Below are 11,290 nucleotides of genomic sequence, written 5' to 3'. Positions count from 1 at the left end.
TGGAATAACAGAATCAGTTTAACAAGATTTTTTTTTTAAGTCTCAAAATATACTTTTATTTTTGTTTCTTTCTAAATACACTTTTAAATCAACTCTGAGATAGGTAACATTCTAGAATGGATTCACAAACTAAGTTTACCATTTTTCAACCCTTTTCTCCATGACAAATTGGCCGTGAGGTTCTGTAGCATCTGGGGGCAAAAGAGCCAAATAAACTGGGGTTTCAGCTCCTTCTTCTGGACTCTTGGTAGCCTTGGGCCCTGCCATGTCAGTTCTCACCCATCCTGGGCAGCAGGCATTCAGAAGAATCTTATCACCTTTCCTTTGCTCATTCAGCTGCCTGGCATGGATAGACAACACAGTGACTCCAATCTTGGTCACTCCATAAGCACTGTTGGGCCAACCTTCCTTCTGATGCACTCCTTTCTTTGTATCCTCCACAAATTTTTCCATGAGCCTCACCAGCTCTTCCTCTGTGATTGTGTCACTGCGAAACTTCTGCTGTAGTTCTGGGCTGCAGCTTTTAAGAGAACGTAAGCTCACCATGCTAGAGACATTCACCACTCTGCCTCGGGGTTTTACTAAAGGCAGTAATTCTGCAGATACAGCTTTGGTGCCAAAAAAGTTGGTTTTCATGGTCACTTCAGCTTGAATAGGAAAAGGTGTGGTATCAGCGACTTTGAAGGCGATTCCCGCATTGTTGACCAGCACGTCCACACCCCCGTAGCACTCCTTGAGAAAATCCCGCAGGGTCCGGATGCTCTGTGGGTCATCGATGTCCAGCTGGTGGAAAATCGGGTTGAGTCCCTCTTCCTGCAGCTTCTTCGTAGCCGCCTGGCCCCGCGTCGTGTCCCGGGACGTGAGAATCACATCTCCCGAGGACTTCTGGCACAGATTGCGCACGATGGCGAAGCCGATGCCCTTGTTACTTCCTGTCACCACGGCTACTCGGCTGCTGGAGGACATGACTTGGATGACTAAGAGGGAAGCAGGTATACACAGACCGAGGGGAGGGCTAATCTCAGTTTAACAAGATTTTGAAAGGTCTGCATCAAACTCAAGATTTAATTATCTGAGGAGATGGCCTTCAACAGACATGTGCAAAAAAAGGACAGACCTCTGGGCTGTCCTAAGTCAAGCTAAGTCCTCATTGGTACAGATGAGATGCAGAAAAGTGATGTAAAAACATCCATATAAGGCACATCAGTTTCTGCCTCTTTCTCTTTCCCTGGAGAGACGACTCTGGTTGGCATCATGCTAAGCATTCCGGCATCTTAGAGTGTTGGATGGTGAGTTTGCCCTGGAGCTGATTTCAGGTGCAGACATCTTAGCTAAGCTTCTTTGGAGGTCAAACTGATTCTTTCCTCCTTCACAGTCAACCCCTTACTTTCTAGATCTCCTATCTTCCTGCCCGGTATTAGCCCCTTCTTTCCTCCTTCTTCTTAAAACCTTCTTTACTATATCAATTAAATCACCATAAAATTTGGCAGCTGACTTGGGCATTTTATTATTTGGGATTCACCCTTTACAGTCTATCTCTTGGAAAAATAAGACAATAGTGTTTCTCCTTTGCAATATGTGGAAGAGGCATGAAGAAAGAGAGGATTTTCAGGACAATCCAGGCATGCAGACCAAGGTGAAGGACTTGTCTGTCAATCAAGGGGAAGATTCCCAATAGAATGTTCCCAGGAGGAGGCAGTTGGAGCTGGCCAAGGGAGAGGAACTAATTCTCTCTCTTGGGGGTTACTGACCAAGGGAAAAACCTCTTCTCTGGGTTCCTGACCAAAAGAGACTGGCTTTTCCTAACCTAATCAGAAAGAGAGACCTTTGTGGTTTTTGACAGAGTCTGGACTTGAATTACTCAAGCAGAGATTGTCTGACTGAAGAAGAAAGAAAATTTAACAGTTGTCTTCCATCTCTCTGGCTGTCTCTGAGTCAGAACTGTAGCTGGACTGACATTTCCCAAAACCCTCCCAATCCTCTTTATAGATTAGGGACAAACCTCACCCCTCTCACCTCAGTTCCCATCCTGTCCTATCTTTCCCAATAAACCTCCTTACCTGAGAAAGAGAACAAGAGTATCTTCTCTAAACCTCACAGTTCACTTTTGAGTTACATAGAAAAGTGGCTGATCAATGGGGGGAGGGGAAAAGGGGCAATAAGTTGTGGGTGGAAAGCTGGGAGGTGAAGGGTGGAATGGAGGGAGGAAGAGGGTAGGAAATATCTTGACTTATAAGCCATTAGTGATCTATAGGCAGCTCCAGAGCATCCCTTTAGCAATATCTCTCTTTATCTCTCATCTATCTTCATTATAACTAGGCAGCTTCAGGTGTCCCCTAGCAGCTCTCTAGTTAGCCAGAGTATATCTCATTCAATGTAACCAGAAATAGTTCCACACAGATTATCCATTTTAATTCAAATAGCAGTTATAACAGATATGAAAATAAATATACTTGACTCTAATATGATTATACAAAAGAGCATGGATGCATTTCAAATGTTAGGTATTGCTACTCTAATTAAATGATTTCATATTGACCTTTTTATCATAATTCCTCCCCATCAAGCACTAAAAAGTTGAACCATTATATTTTATATCTATAATGATATAGATATAGAATATGAAATTTTCCCCACAATCTCACTGCAGCAAATAACCTTTTTGAGTCATTGACTTCATTTTAAATTAAAAAGTTATGGAATATCATTCTGCCATTATATTCTAATTAAAATTGTACATAATGCTGTGGAGAAAAATGAGTTTTTTATGGGAAAAAACTGGGATAACTGATTTCTATGGCTTTCAAAGCTAAAATATATAATATACTAAACCAACTCTAATATTGCTTCTTGTGTTTTACTGTCACAGATTAAATTACAGCTTTTATGAATGATTTTAAAAAATAGGAGGTCTAATCCTCACCTGTTTTGGAGTACTACCTCTGATAGGGAGGTAAGAGATTTTTCAAGGTGGGTAATAGAAGCCTCAATCCTAGCAAGATCCTCATCTACTGCTGCTCTGAGTGCCACCAGACCCTGGTGTAAGGCGAGGGAAGCTATCCCTTTCCCAGCCCTGGCCAGGCCAAAGAAAGCAGCCAATGTTATAGCCATAATGGGTTCTCTTTTCATTCAGTCAGGGGTTTGGTTATCTGATTGGGGTCTGCCTAGAGACATTGGGAATGACCCTCATAAAAGATTCTTTGGTTTTGCGGAACAGACAGATGCCCAAGATACAGCCTGATAGAATCAAGGTGTAGCCTGGAGGTGCATCTCTCTGTCCATCTTAAATCTAAAGGAGGCATTGGATGTTTTAGAGTAGGATTCATAAGGATGTAAGGGAGCAAAGGAATTTCCCTGATAATAGTTTTCCTGTTTCTGGGGGTGCAATCTCATGTCATCTCCCCCCTCTCCTAATATGTAAGGGAAAAGGGGCGATGGTCTCAACATTCTGTAGCTTCTTCAGAACTGAGAATGGTTGTAGAGCTGTCCCTGACTATTGTCAGGAGAGAGAGGTATTGCCTGTAGGCAATGTCCAGATCATCAGGCTGGGATTGTTGCCGAGGTTACAGTGGTACCTGGGTGACTCCCATGAGTGCTTTTACCCTAGAAGCAACTAGAGAAGTGACAAGGTTACAAATGCAAGGTCCACATATCCCACAAGTGAGTAGCCAAAACTTGAATGGATGAGAATCTCCTTGAAGCCTTAGGTTTTGGGTAAGCCTCTGAGGCACAGAAACCAGAGGCTAGTGGCCTCAGGTTCTCTCTGCTTTGGGGGAGCTTCATATACACCCAACAGTCAGAGGCACCTGCTTTGGCTACTGCTTCCCCAAGCTGAATCATAGAATGGCTGGGCATGCATGATCTAAAACATAAAAGACCCAAAATGTAAGGGAAGAAATAGTTATGGGTCAGGTAGTTAAAAGTATATAGTGTATATACTAGGGTATAGTGAATTAACAAACTCTTTAACAGATTTAACCAGGAATATAGAACCAGAACCTCTGAAACTAAAACCTGAACATCTGCAAGCCTTAAGTAAGCTTAAAGAAGCCATTTTATCTGCCCCAGATTTGGGTATTCCAGACTATACAAAATCATTTCAATGGAAGGTCTCCTTCTGTGCCCCAAGGAAGGCCCCTGCTCTGCCCAGACCCAGCTCCTGCCATGTCTGCAGTCTTCATTCTGGACATGAAGGGGAAGATGCCCAGCAGTTGAACAGGCTCACCTGAAAGAAAGAGGAAAGAAGAAAAGAGACATCTCTGTGAGGGGGCCCTTCCTCACTCTAGCCCTTTTCCCTAGAGAGGGCCCCTCCTTCCCCCTCCCCTCAACCCAGCCCCTGATCTGCCAGAACTACAAGGGGGATGTGAGCATGGCCAAGATTGACTACTTCATTCCCCTGCAGAAGGAAGAAGAGGGAGCCCTGACCCCACTGCTGACCCATGGCAAGGTGCACTTCCTGTTGATCAAATATAGCAAACTTTACTTGGTGGCTACCACCCTCAAGAATGCCAATGCCTCTCTGGTGTACTCTTTTCTCTACAAGGCTGTTGAGGTTTTCTTTGAGTATTTCAAGGAACTAGAGGAAGAGAGCATGCATCCCAGACAATTTCGTCATTGTCTATGAACTATTGGATGAGCTCATGGATTCTGGCTTTCCACAAACCATGGACAGCAAAATTCTCCTGGAGTATATCACCCAGCAGGGCAACAAATTAGAGACAGGCAAGTCCCGAGTGCCCCCAACAGTTACCAATGGTGTGTCTTGGCATTCTGAGTATATCAAATATAAGAAAATGAGGTTTTTCATTGATGTTATTGAGTCTGTCAACCTACTGGTCAATGCCAATGGGACTGTGCTGCTGAGTGAGATTGTGGACACCATTAAGCTGAAGGTGTTCTTGTCTAGCATGCCAGAGCTGAGATTGGGACTCAATAACCGGGTACTTTTTGAACTCACTGGCCGAAATAAAAACAAGTCTGTTGAATTGGAAGATGTTAAGTTCCATCAGTGTGTACGACTTTCTAGATTTGACAATGATTGAACCATCTCCATCATCCCACCTGATGGTGACTTTGAACTTATGTCCTATTGGCTCAATACCCAGGGAAAACTACTGATATGGATTGAGTCTATCATTGAAAAGTTCTCACACAGTAGGGTAGAAATTATGGTTAAGGCTAAAGGCCAGTTTAAGAAGCAGTCAGTGGCCAAGAGTGTGGAGATTGTAGTCCCAGTGCACAGTGATGCAGATTTCTCCTGATTCAAAACCAGTGTGGGCAGCACCAAGTACCTGCCTGAGAAAAATGTGTTTATCTGGAACATCAAGTCCTTTCCTGGAGGAAAGGAATACCTAATGAGAGTACACTTTGGCTTGCCTGCCTGGAGAAAGAGGAAGTGGAGAGCTGGCCTCCCATCTCTGTCAAATTTGAGATTCCTTATTTTACTGTCTCTGGGATACAGGTATGGTACATGAAGATCATTGAGAAGAGTGGGTACCAAGCTCTTCCTTGGGTTCAACATATCACCCAGAGTAGGGATTATCAACTTCGGACCAGCTAGAAAAGAAGTATATGTTGGAGCAGTGGAGGCCAGCACCTTGCCCTGTGGACCCTCCCACCCAAAAATTTTTCAAGTGTGTATGTGTTTGTGAAAATGAACGACCCCTATTCTTATGTGTTTGAGAAGCATCTCATTTGTCTGTGAATAGGAAACAACCCTGTTTTTGTGTTTAGGGGGCAGCTTTGGCCTTTACATGTTTGAGGAGCGACTGTGGTCCCTGTTTATAAAGTCTGCCTTGTCTGTATTTGGGAGAATGGGGTGGGCATCCATGGCCACAGTCTGTGAGTCTCAGCCCCTTCATTGTCCTCACTCCTGATCTGGAGGCCTGAGCCTGGAAGCAACCTTAAGTAGCTGGATCCCCTTTGCCTGACTCTATCTCAGGTGGGATTTTCCATTACTGGGAAGGGAGAGGGGACAAGGATCTGCCTAGAGGTCTTTCCTTCCTATTTTTATATGATGTAAAGGTGGGGGAATTGATTTGCCCCCACCCTCTCCTCCCACTGCCTCAGTGCCTTGTCAGAAAAGCCAGCTTTGCCTTGGTCCCCTTGCATCTTCCACCCTTCTGTATTCTGAAAGCAGGTTCAGCCATGCCTTGCCTGAGCTTCTCTGTTGCCCCTCCTTCTAGTGTTAGAAAGTTGAGACCTGAAAAAAAAAAAAGCATTTCAACTATTTGTCAATAAAGCAAAAGGTATTGCTTCTGGTGTACTGACATAGACTTTAGGACAAAGTTATCCTCCAATTGGATATTATAGTTGTCAGCTTGATCCAATAGCTACTGGTACAGTTCCTTGTCTAAGGGGTGTAGCAACTTCAGCTTTGTTAGTCCAGAAGTCAGCAGATTTAGTTTTGAGATGTCCATTGACTGCATATTGTTCACATCAAATAGAAGCACTAATGAGGAAATTTTGTACTCAAGCATATTCAGACCAATAAATATTATACTCCTAGGTAGTGAAAACATTCAGTTGAGAAGGTGTAGTATATTAAATCCAGCTACACTTCTTCCTGATTTGCCAAAGAACGCTGAACCATTCTATGAGTATGTAGAAGTAGTAGATCTAATGCATATGCCTAGGATGGATTTAAAAGACACTCCTATTGAAAATCCAGATTTGATATATTTCACTTATGGTTCTTCATATTTTTGTAATGGAATTAGATGTACAAGTTGTTAAATTTATGGTTGGACTGAATATATTTAATTAGTTGCCAGGGATTTAATTACTAAATCCCCAAAATGAATTATTAAAGTCAGAATGGAATTTATGATAGTTTATTTTACAATAGAGGGAACATATTAAGGAAGAGAGAAAGAAAAGAAAAGGGGAGAGAGAGAGAGAGAGAAAGAGAGAGAGAGAGAGAGAGAGAGAGAGAGAGAGAGAGAGAGAGAGAGAGAGAGAGAGCTCTTCAGCTTCCTCTGAGCCAGGTAGGAATTCAAAGGCCCCAATCAGGGGAAAGGAGTCTCAAGATACTGCTACCAAAAGATTTGTATACCTATTTGTGTCAAGCCATCCACACAAGAGGTCATTTTGGTACTCAAGCTATAGCTGACTCTGTAAATAGGCAATGGATAGCTCCTGGAATAAGTACTGTAGCTAATTAGATCTTTACAAGCTGTTCTGTTTGCCAAAAATCCAACCAAGGGACATTCAGACAGAAAGGTTTAGGTGATAGACCTTTAGCATATTGTCCATTTGAGAGTCTGCAAAATGATTACATCAATATGCCAAAAGCTGGAAGATACAAGTTTTGTCTGGTAATCGTGGACAGATTAACTAAGTGGCCTGAAGCAATTCAAATAAAAATATAAATACAGCTAGCTTTGTAGTAAAAGTCTTGATTAAGGAAATTGTTCCTAGATTTGGAGTACCACTTACCATAGACTCTGATAAGGGATCTCATTTCACCAAAGATATCCTGAAAAGAGTCTATGAGAATCTAGGAATGATACCTAAATATTATGTTCCTTATCACCCACAAAGTTCAGATCAAATGGATCATGAAAATAGGGAACTCAAGACTATGGTGGGGAAAATCTGTGCTGAAATTCATCTAAAATGGCTAGATATTCTTCCCATAGCTTTGTTTTAGCTACGTATGAGCCCCAGAGCAGATTTACATGCATCATTCTATGAAATGCTCTTTGGACATGCTCCACTACCAGCAACAACTTGTAAGACAGTCTATACATCTCTCTTAGGAGATTGTCAACTTCCTTCTTACCTAAGTGTTTTACAACAATGACTTAAAGAATTACATGATATGGGAGTATTGATCCAAGCTGGTCCATTAGATTATTCTCTCCATAATTTCAAACCAGGAGATAAGGTATATGTTAAAAATTTTGCTATAACATCAGCAACACAAGAGAGTTGCATAGGTCCTTACACCATTGTGTTAGTACCTCCATCATCATTAAAAGTTTTTGGTAGAGATTCATGGTATCATTGTTCACATATCAAATTAGCACATGGTATAAATAATGAAAATGTATGAATTATTGAACAAGAAGAAATTGAAGATGAATAAATAATAGAAAGTGAGAATCATCAGTCAAATTGAGTCTGCAGTCAGAAAGATTAGTAAGGAGAGGACCATTCCAGTGGAAGAGGACATTTGGAAGAGGACAATACAGATGAAGAGGAAAACACGAGGAAATTAATGGACATTGTTAAAAGACTGAAAACTTATAAATTTAAAGACTTTGAGAAATTTACAATGAAGAAGATCACAAGATTAATGCACTAATGAATTAAGAAAATTTTGGATAATGTATTATAACACCAAACAACATAACACATATTTACAAACATTCATAAATATATTTATTACCATGGAGTTGGATAAGAAGAATTATTCAATCAAGATGAGATGAAAACAGGAGGAAAAATCTGAAGTAGTGGTAAGTAGATTATATGCAACAGTAACATAACAGTAACACTAACATAACACTATTAAAACAATATAACAGCAAAAATAACAACATAAAACATAAATACAAATGCATAAATATGATTAGGTTACATTGATTCATTATGTGAATGAATGAAACAATGTATAGTTAGGGTATTAATAATATTATAAGTAGTTATAAATTAGTTATAAACAAAAATTAGGTAGATACTTAGTATAGAATTATAAGTAGACAGGAGAATTTTATTAAGATAGGGCTTTAGTTAGATAAAGATTAAAATTTAAGATAAATAAGAAAAGATAAACTATTGACTTACATTACAACATACATAACAACATACATTTACATAACACAAATAACATATAACATCACATATCACACAAAATTGTAAATATATGTAAATAATGTAAATAGTGTTTATAATAGGATTATAAAATTAATTGTATTATAGTGTATGTACATATGACACATGTAACATATGTGTAAATATGGAGTATATGTGTACGTGTGTAGCATGTATGTATATATTGTATGCATGTACTATCTGTATATATGTGAAATTGTTTGAATAGATCACATGTATAATTTTATCTATTGTTACATGTAGTTTGCATATGTGAGTTTAATGTCTTGGTTTAATTTCTTTGTAAAACTTATGCAATGTTGTGTTTATTATAATTTAAAAAATTTTTCTCTAACTTTGATATTATGTATTATAATAGTAGTAGAATGTTTTGTATTAGTAGATGAGAATAGTATTTATGAGCTTAATGTTTGCATGGAAGTTGTATTTATCTTTTACTTTTGTTATTTGCTTGTTGTACTTTTGCATGTTTGAAATTTGTACTTGTTCATTATTTAATCCCTTTTTTCCATTCCTTGATGAAATCCCTAGAATAGGATAGTATTAGATAAGTTAAGATAGTTGAGTGTAGGTTGTTTGTTATTTGGGCTATATATTTTAGTTTAGGTAATCTGTAAGTAAGTTAGTTGGTGCACAAATGCCAAAATAGTGTTTTCAACACAATTTAGGTTTTGTGCAAAGGGGGAACTATAGCAAGGGAAATTACAGGGTGCAAGAGAATGATTGACAGGGTGTGAGACTCAGAATCTTCTTGAACCTGGTGGAGTCAAAACTCCTAAATACAGTTCCCCAAATGTCACTTTGAACCTTGGAGGTAAAGGAGAAAAGGAGAAAAGTGGCTAAGTCATCTTGAAACCCATCCATCAAGATACTGGGTTTTTTAATATCTACTGGCTGTGGTGAGAAGTTATCTTCAGTCTTCTGCTGGACAAGGACCGGAGAGCTGACCTTCCTACTTTGATGAGACCATCTGTGGACATCACACCTGGAACCTCAGTATTGTGGTAATTAAAATTGGTTGGTTGTCATAAACTGTAGTGAGTAAAATAGTGGAAGATATAAATTGTAGTAATATAAGAGTGGATGAGTAAATTGTGACCGCAGAAAATATGTTTTCACTACAATGTCTTGTTTTTAAATCAAATATGTAAGGTGGTCGCCAGGGAAACATTCCCAATTATTAAAATATACCCAAGTCAGCTGGGTTTTATAAAGATTTTAATTAATACAAATGTGGAATTAAAGAAAAGGAGAAAGAGATAAAAAGGAAATAATGAGAAAAGGATAGGCCAGCCCAGGGCAGCCCTGGCCAACCCAGGCCTAAGCCTTAAGAGAAAGATCAGTTAGTCCTAAATCACTCACCACAAGATCTGTCCAAACAAGGATTCTAGTGACACCAGGCCAGCTTCATTTCAGCTGACTCCACCAGCTCAATCCTGAATCTGAATGAATCAGAATCAGAAATGTTCCCGAGAGAGTCCCAAGAGAGACCTTTCAAGGCAGCCTTGGCCAGCTGCCTCCTTCAATTCAGCCTTTCCCAGCTAACTGTCCCAAGAGAGAGCTTTTCCTCTCCTTTTAAAGGGAATTTTCTCCTATGTCACATCCCCTAAGTTCTTACATCTACCAATCACAGTAGATGTTTTTTAAAGGACAGACCATTCTTAGTTCACACCTGAATAGACTAATCTTTTGAGTAATTCACACTTGAGTAGACTAGAATCTCTGAGTAAGTTTTCACCTCTCTGCTCCTTGTAAGTTCACAAGTTGCCTGACCTTTATAGGTACTTAGCACCCCTTTGTATTATATCCAGAAATAGGCACAGCCTAAGAACTTTTTGTCTTACTATAAGTATGGGTTTAACTACTTTTCATTGTTCAGCAAAGAGTTTACAACTTTATCTTCCTCTAGGGCAGACTTAAGTAGGAGTGGAGTAGAGGTCTCATATTCCTGATCTAAGTAGAGTTCTCACATTCCTGATCTAAGTTCCTTCATTGTTTAAAGTGGGGAATGGTCTTAACCCAACCTTATGAAGTAGGGTCTGGGAAATTTTAAGGTTCACAATCCTAACCTTATGAAGTAGGGTCTGAGAATTTTTAAGGTTCACAATCCCCCCTGATGATCATTGGGAGGCTAGTCTTCCCATTGATCATTTAACATAATCATCTTGCAGTCCTAAATGCACTTCTAACTACAGATATATACAATATCCAATTTTCTAAGAGGAAATTAGAGTAGTGAGGGAGGAAATAGAAAAGAAAGAAAGCAAAACCAATGTTTTCTAGGCGCATTGCCAGAAAGTCAAATTAGGGGCAGTCCCTTTTGGCATAAATGTGTACATTTACAATAAATGTTCAATCAAAGTTCAGTTTAATCAACCATATCCAAAGTTCATTCTTGATCTTCTTGATGTAGTGTGGATTTCTCCAGCATCTTTCTGCAACAATTCATTCT

At 39.6% G+C, this 11,290-nt stretch overlaps 1 protein-coding gene and 1 pseudogene across 1 annotated transcript; one reads left to right on the top strand and one right to left on the bottom strand.

The window, feature by feature from the left end:
• Positions 1-27: 27 nt before the first annotated feature.
• On the bottom strand, positions 28-1,040 carry LOC100015316 (carbonyl reductase [NADPH] 1-like). Its single transcript, XM_056803929.1, has one exon. The coding sequence runs from the start codon at positions 964-966 to the stop codon at positions 136-138; it is 831 nt and encodes a 276-aa protein (XP_056659907.1). The 5' UTR covers positions 967-1,040; the 3' UTR covers positions 28-135.
• A 536-nt stretch (positions 1,041-1,576) lies between these two features.
• Positions 1,577-5,593, top strand: LOC100029347 (AP-1 complex subunit mu-2-like; annotated as a pseudogene).
• The last annotated feature ends 5,697 nt before the right edge of the window (positions 5,594-11,290 follow it).

This window comes from Monodelphis domestica, chromosome 7, assembly GCF_027887165.1.
Source record: "Monodelphis domestica isolate mMonDom1 chromosome 7, mMonDom1.pri, whole genome shotgun sequence".
Classification (NCBI taxonomy): Eukaryota; Metazoa; Chordata; class Mammalia; order Didelphimorphia; family Didelphidae; genus Monodelphis; species Monodelphis domestica.
The sequence above is the reverse complement of the archived record's forward strand: the minus strand, read 5'-3'. Positions and strand labels throughout refer to the sequence as shown.

Bases quoted from the DNA above. Each gene is read 5' to 3' on its own strand.
- LOC100015316 (XM_056803929.1), bottom strand. From the start codon at position 966: ATGTCCTCCAGCAGCCGAGTAGCCGTGGTGACAGGAAGTAACAAGGGC.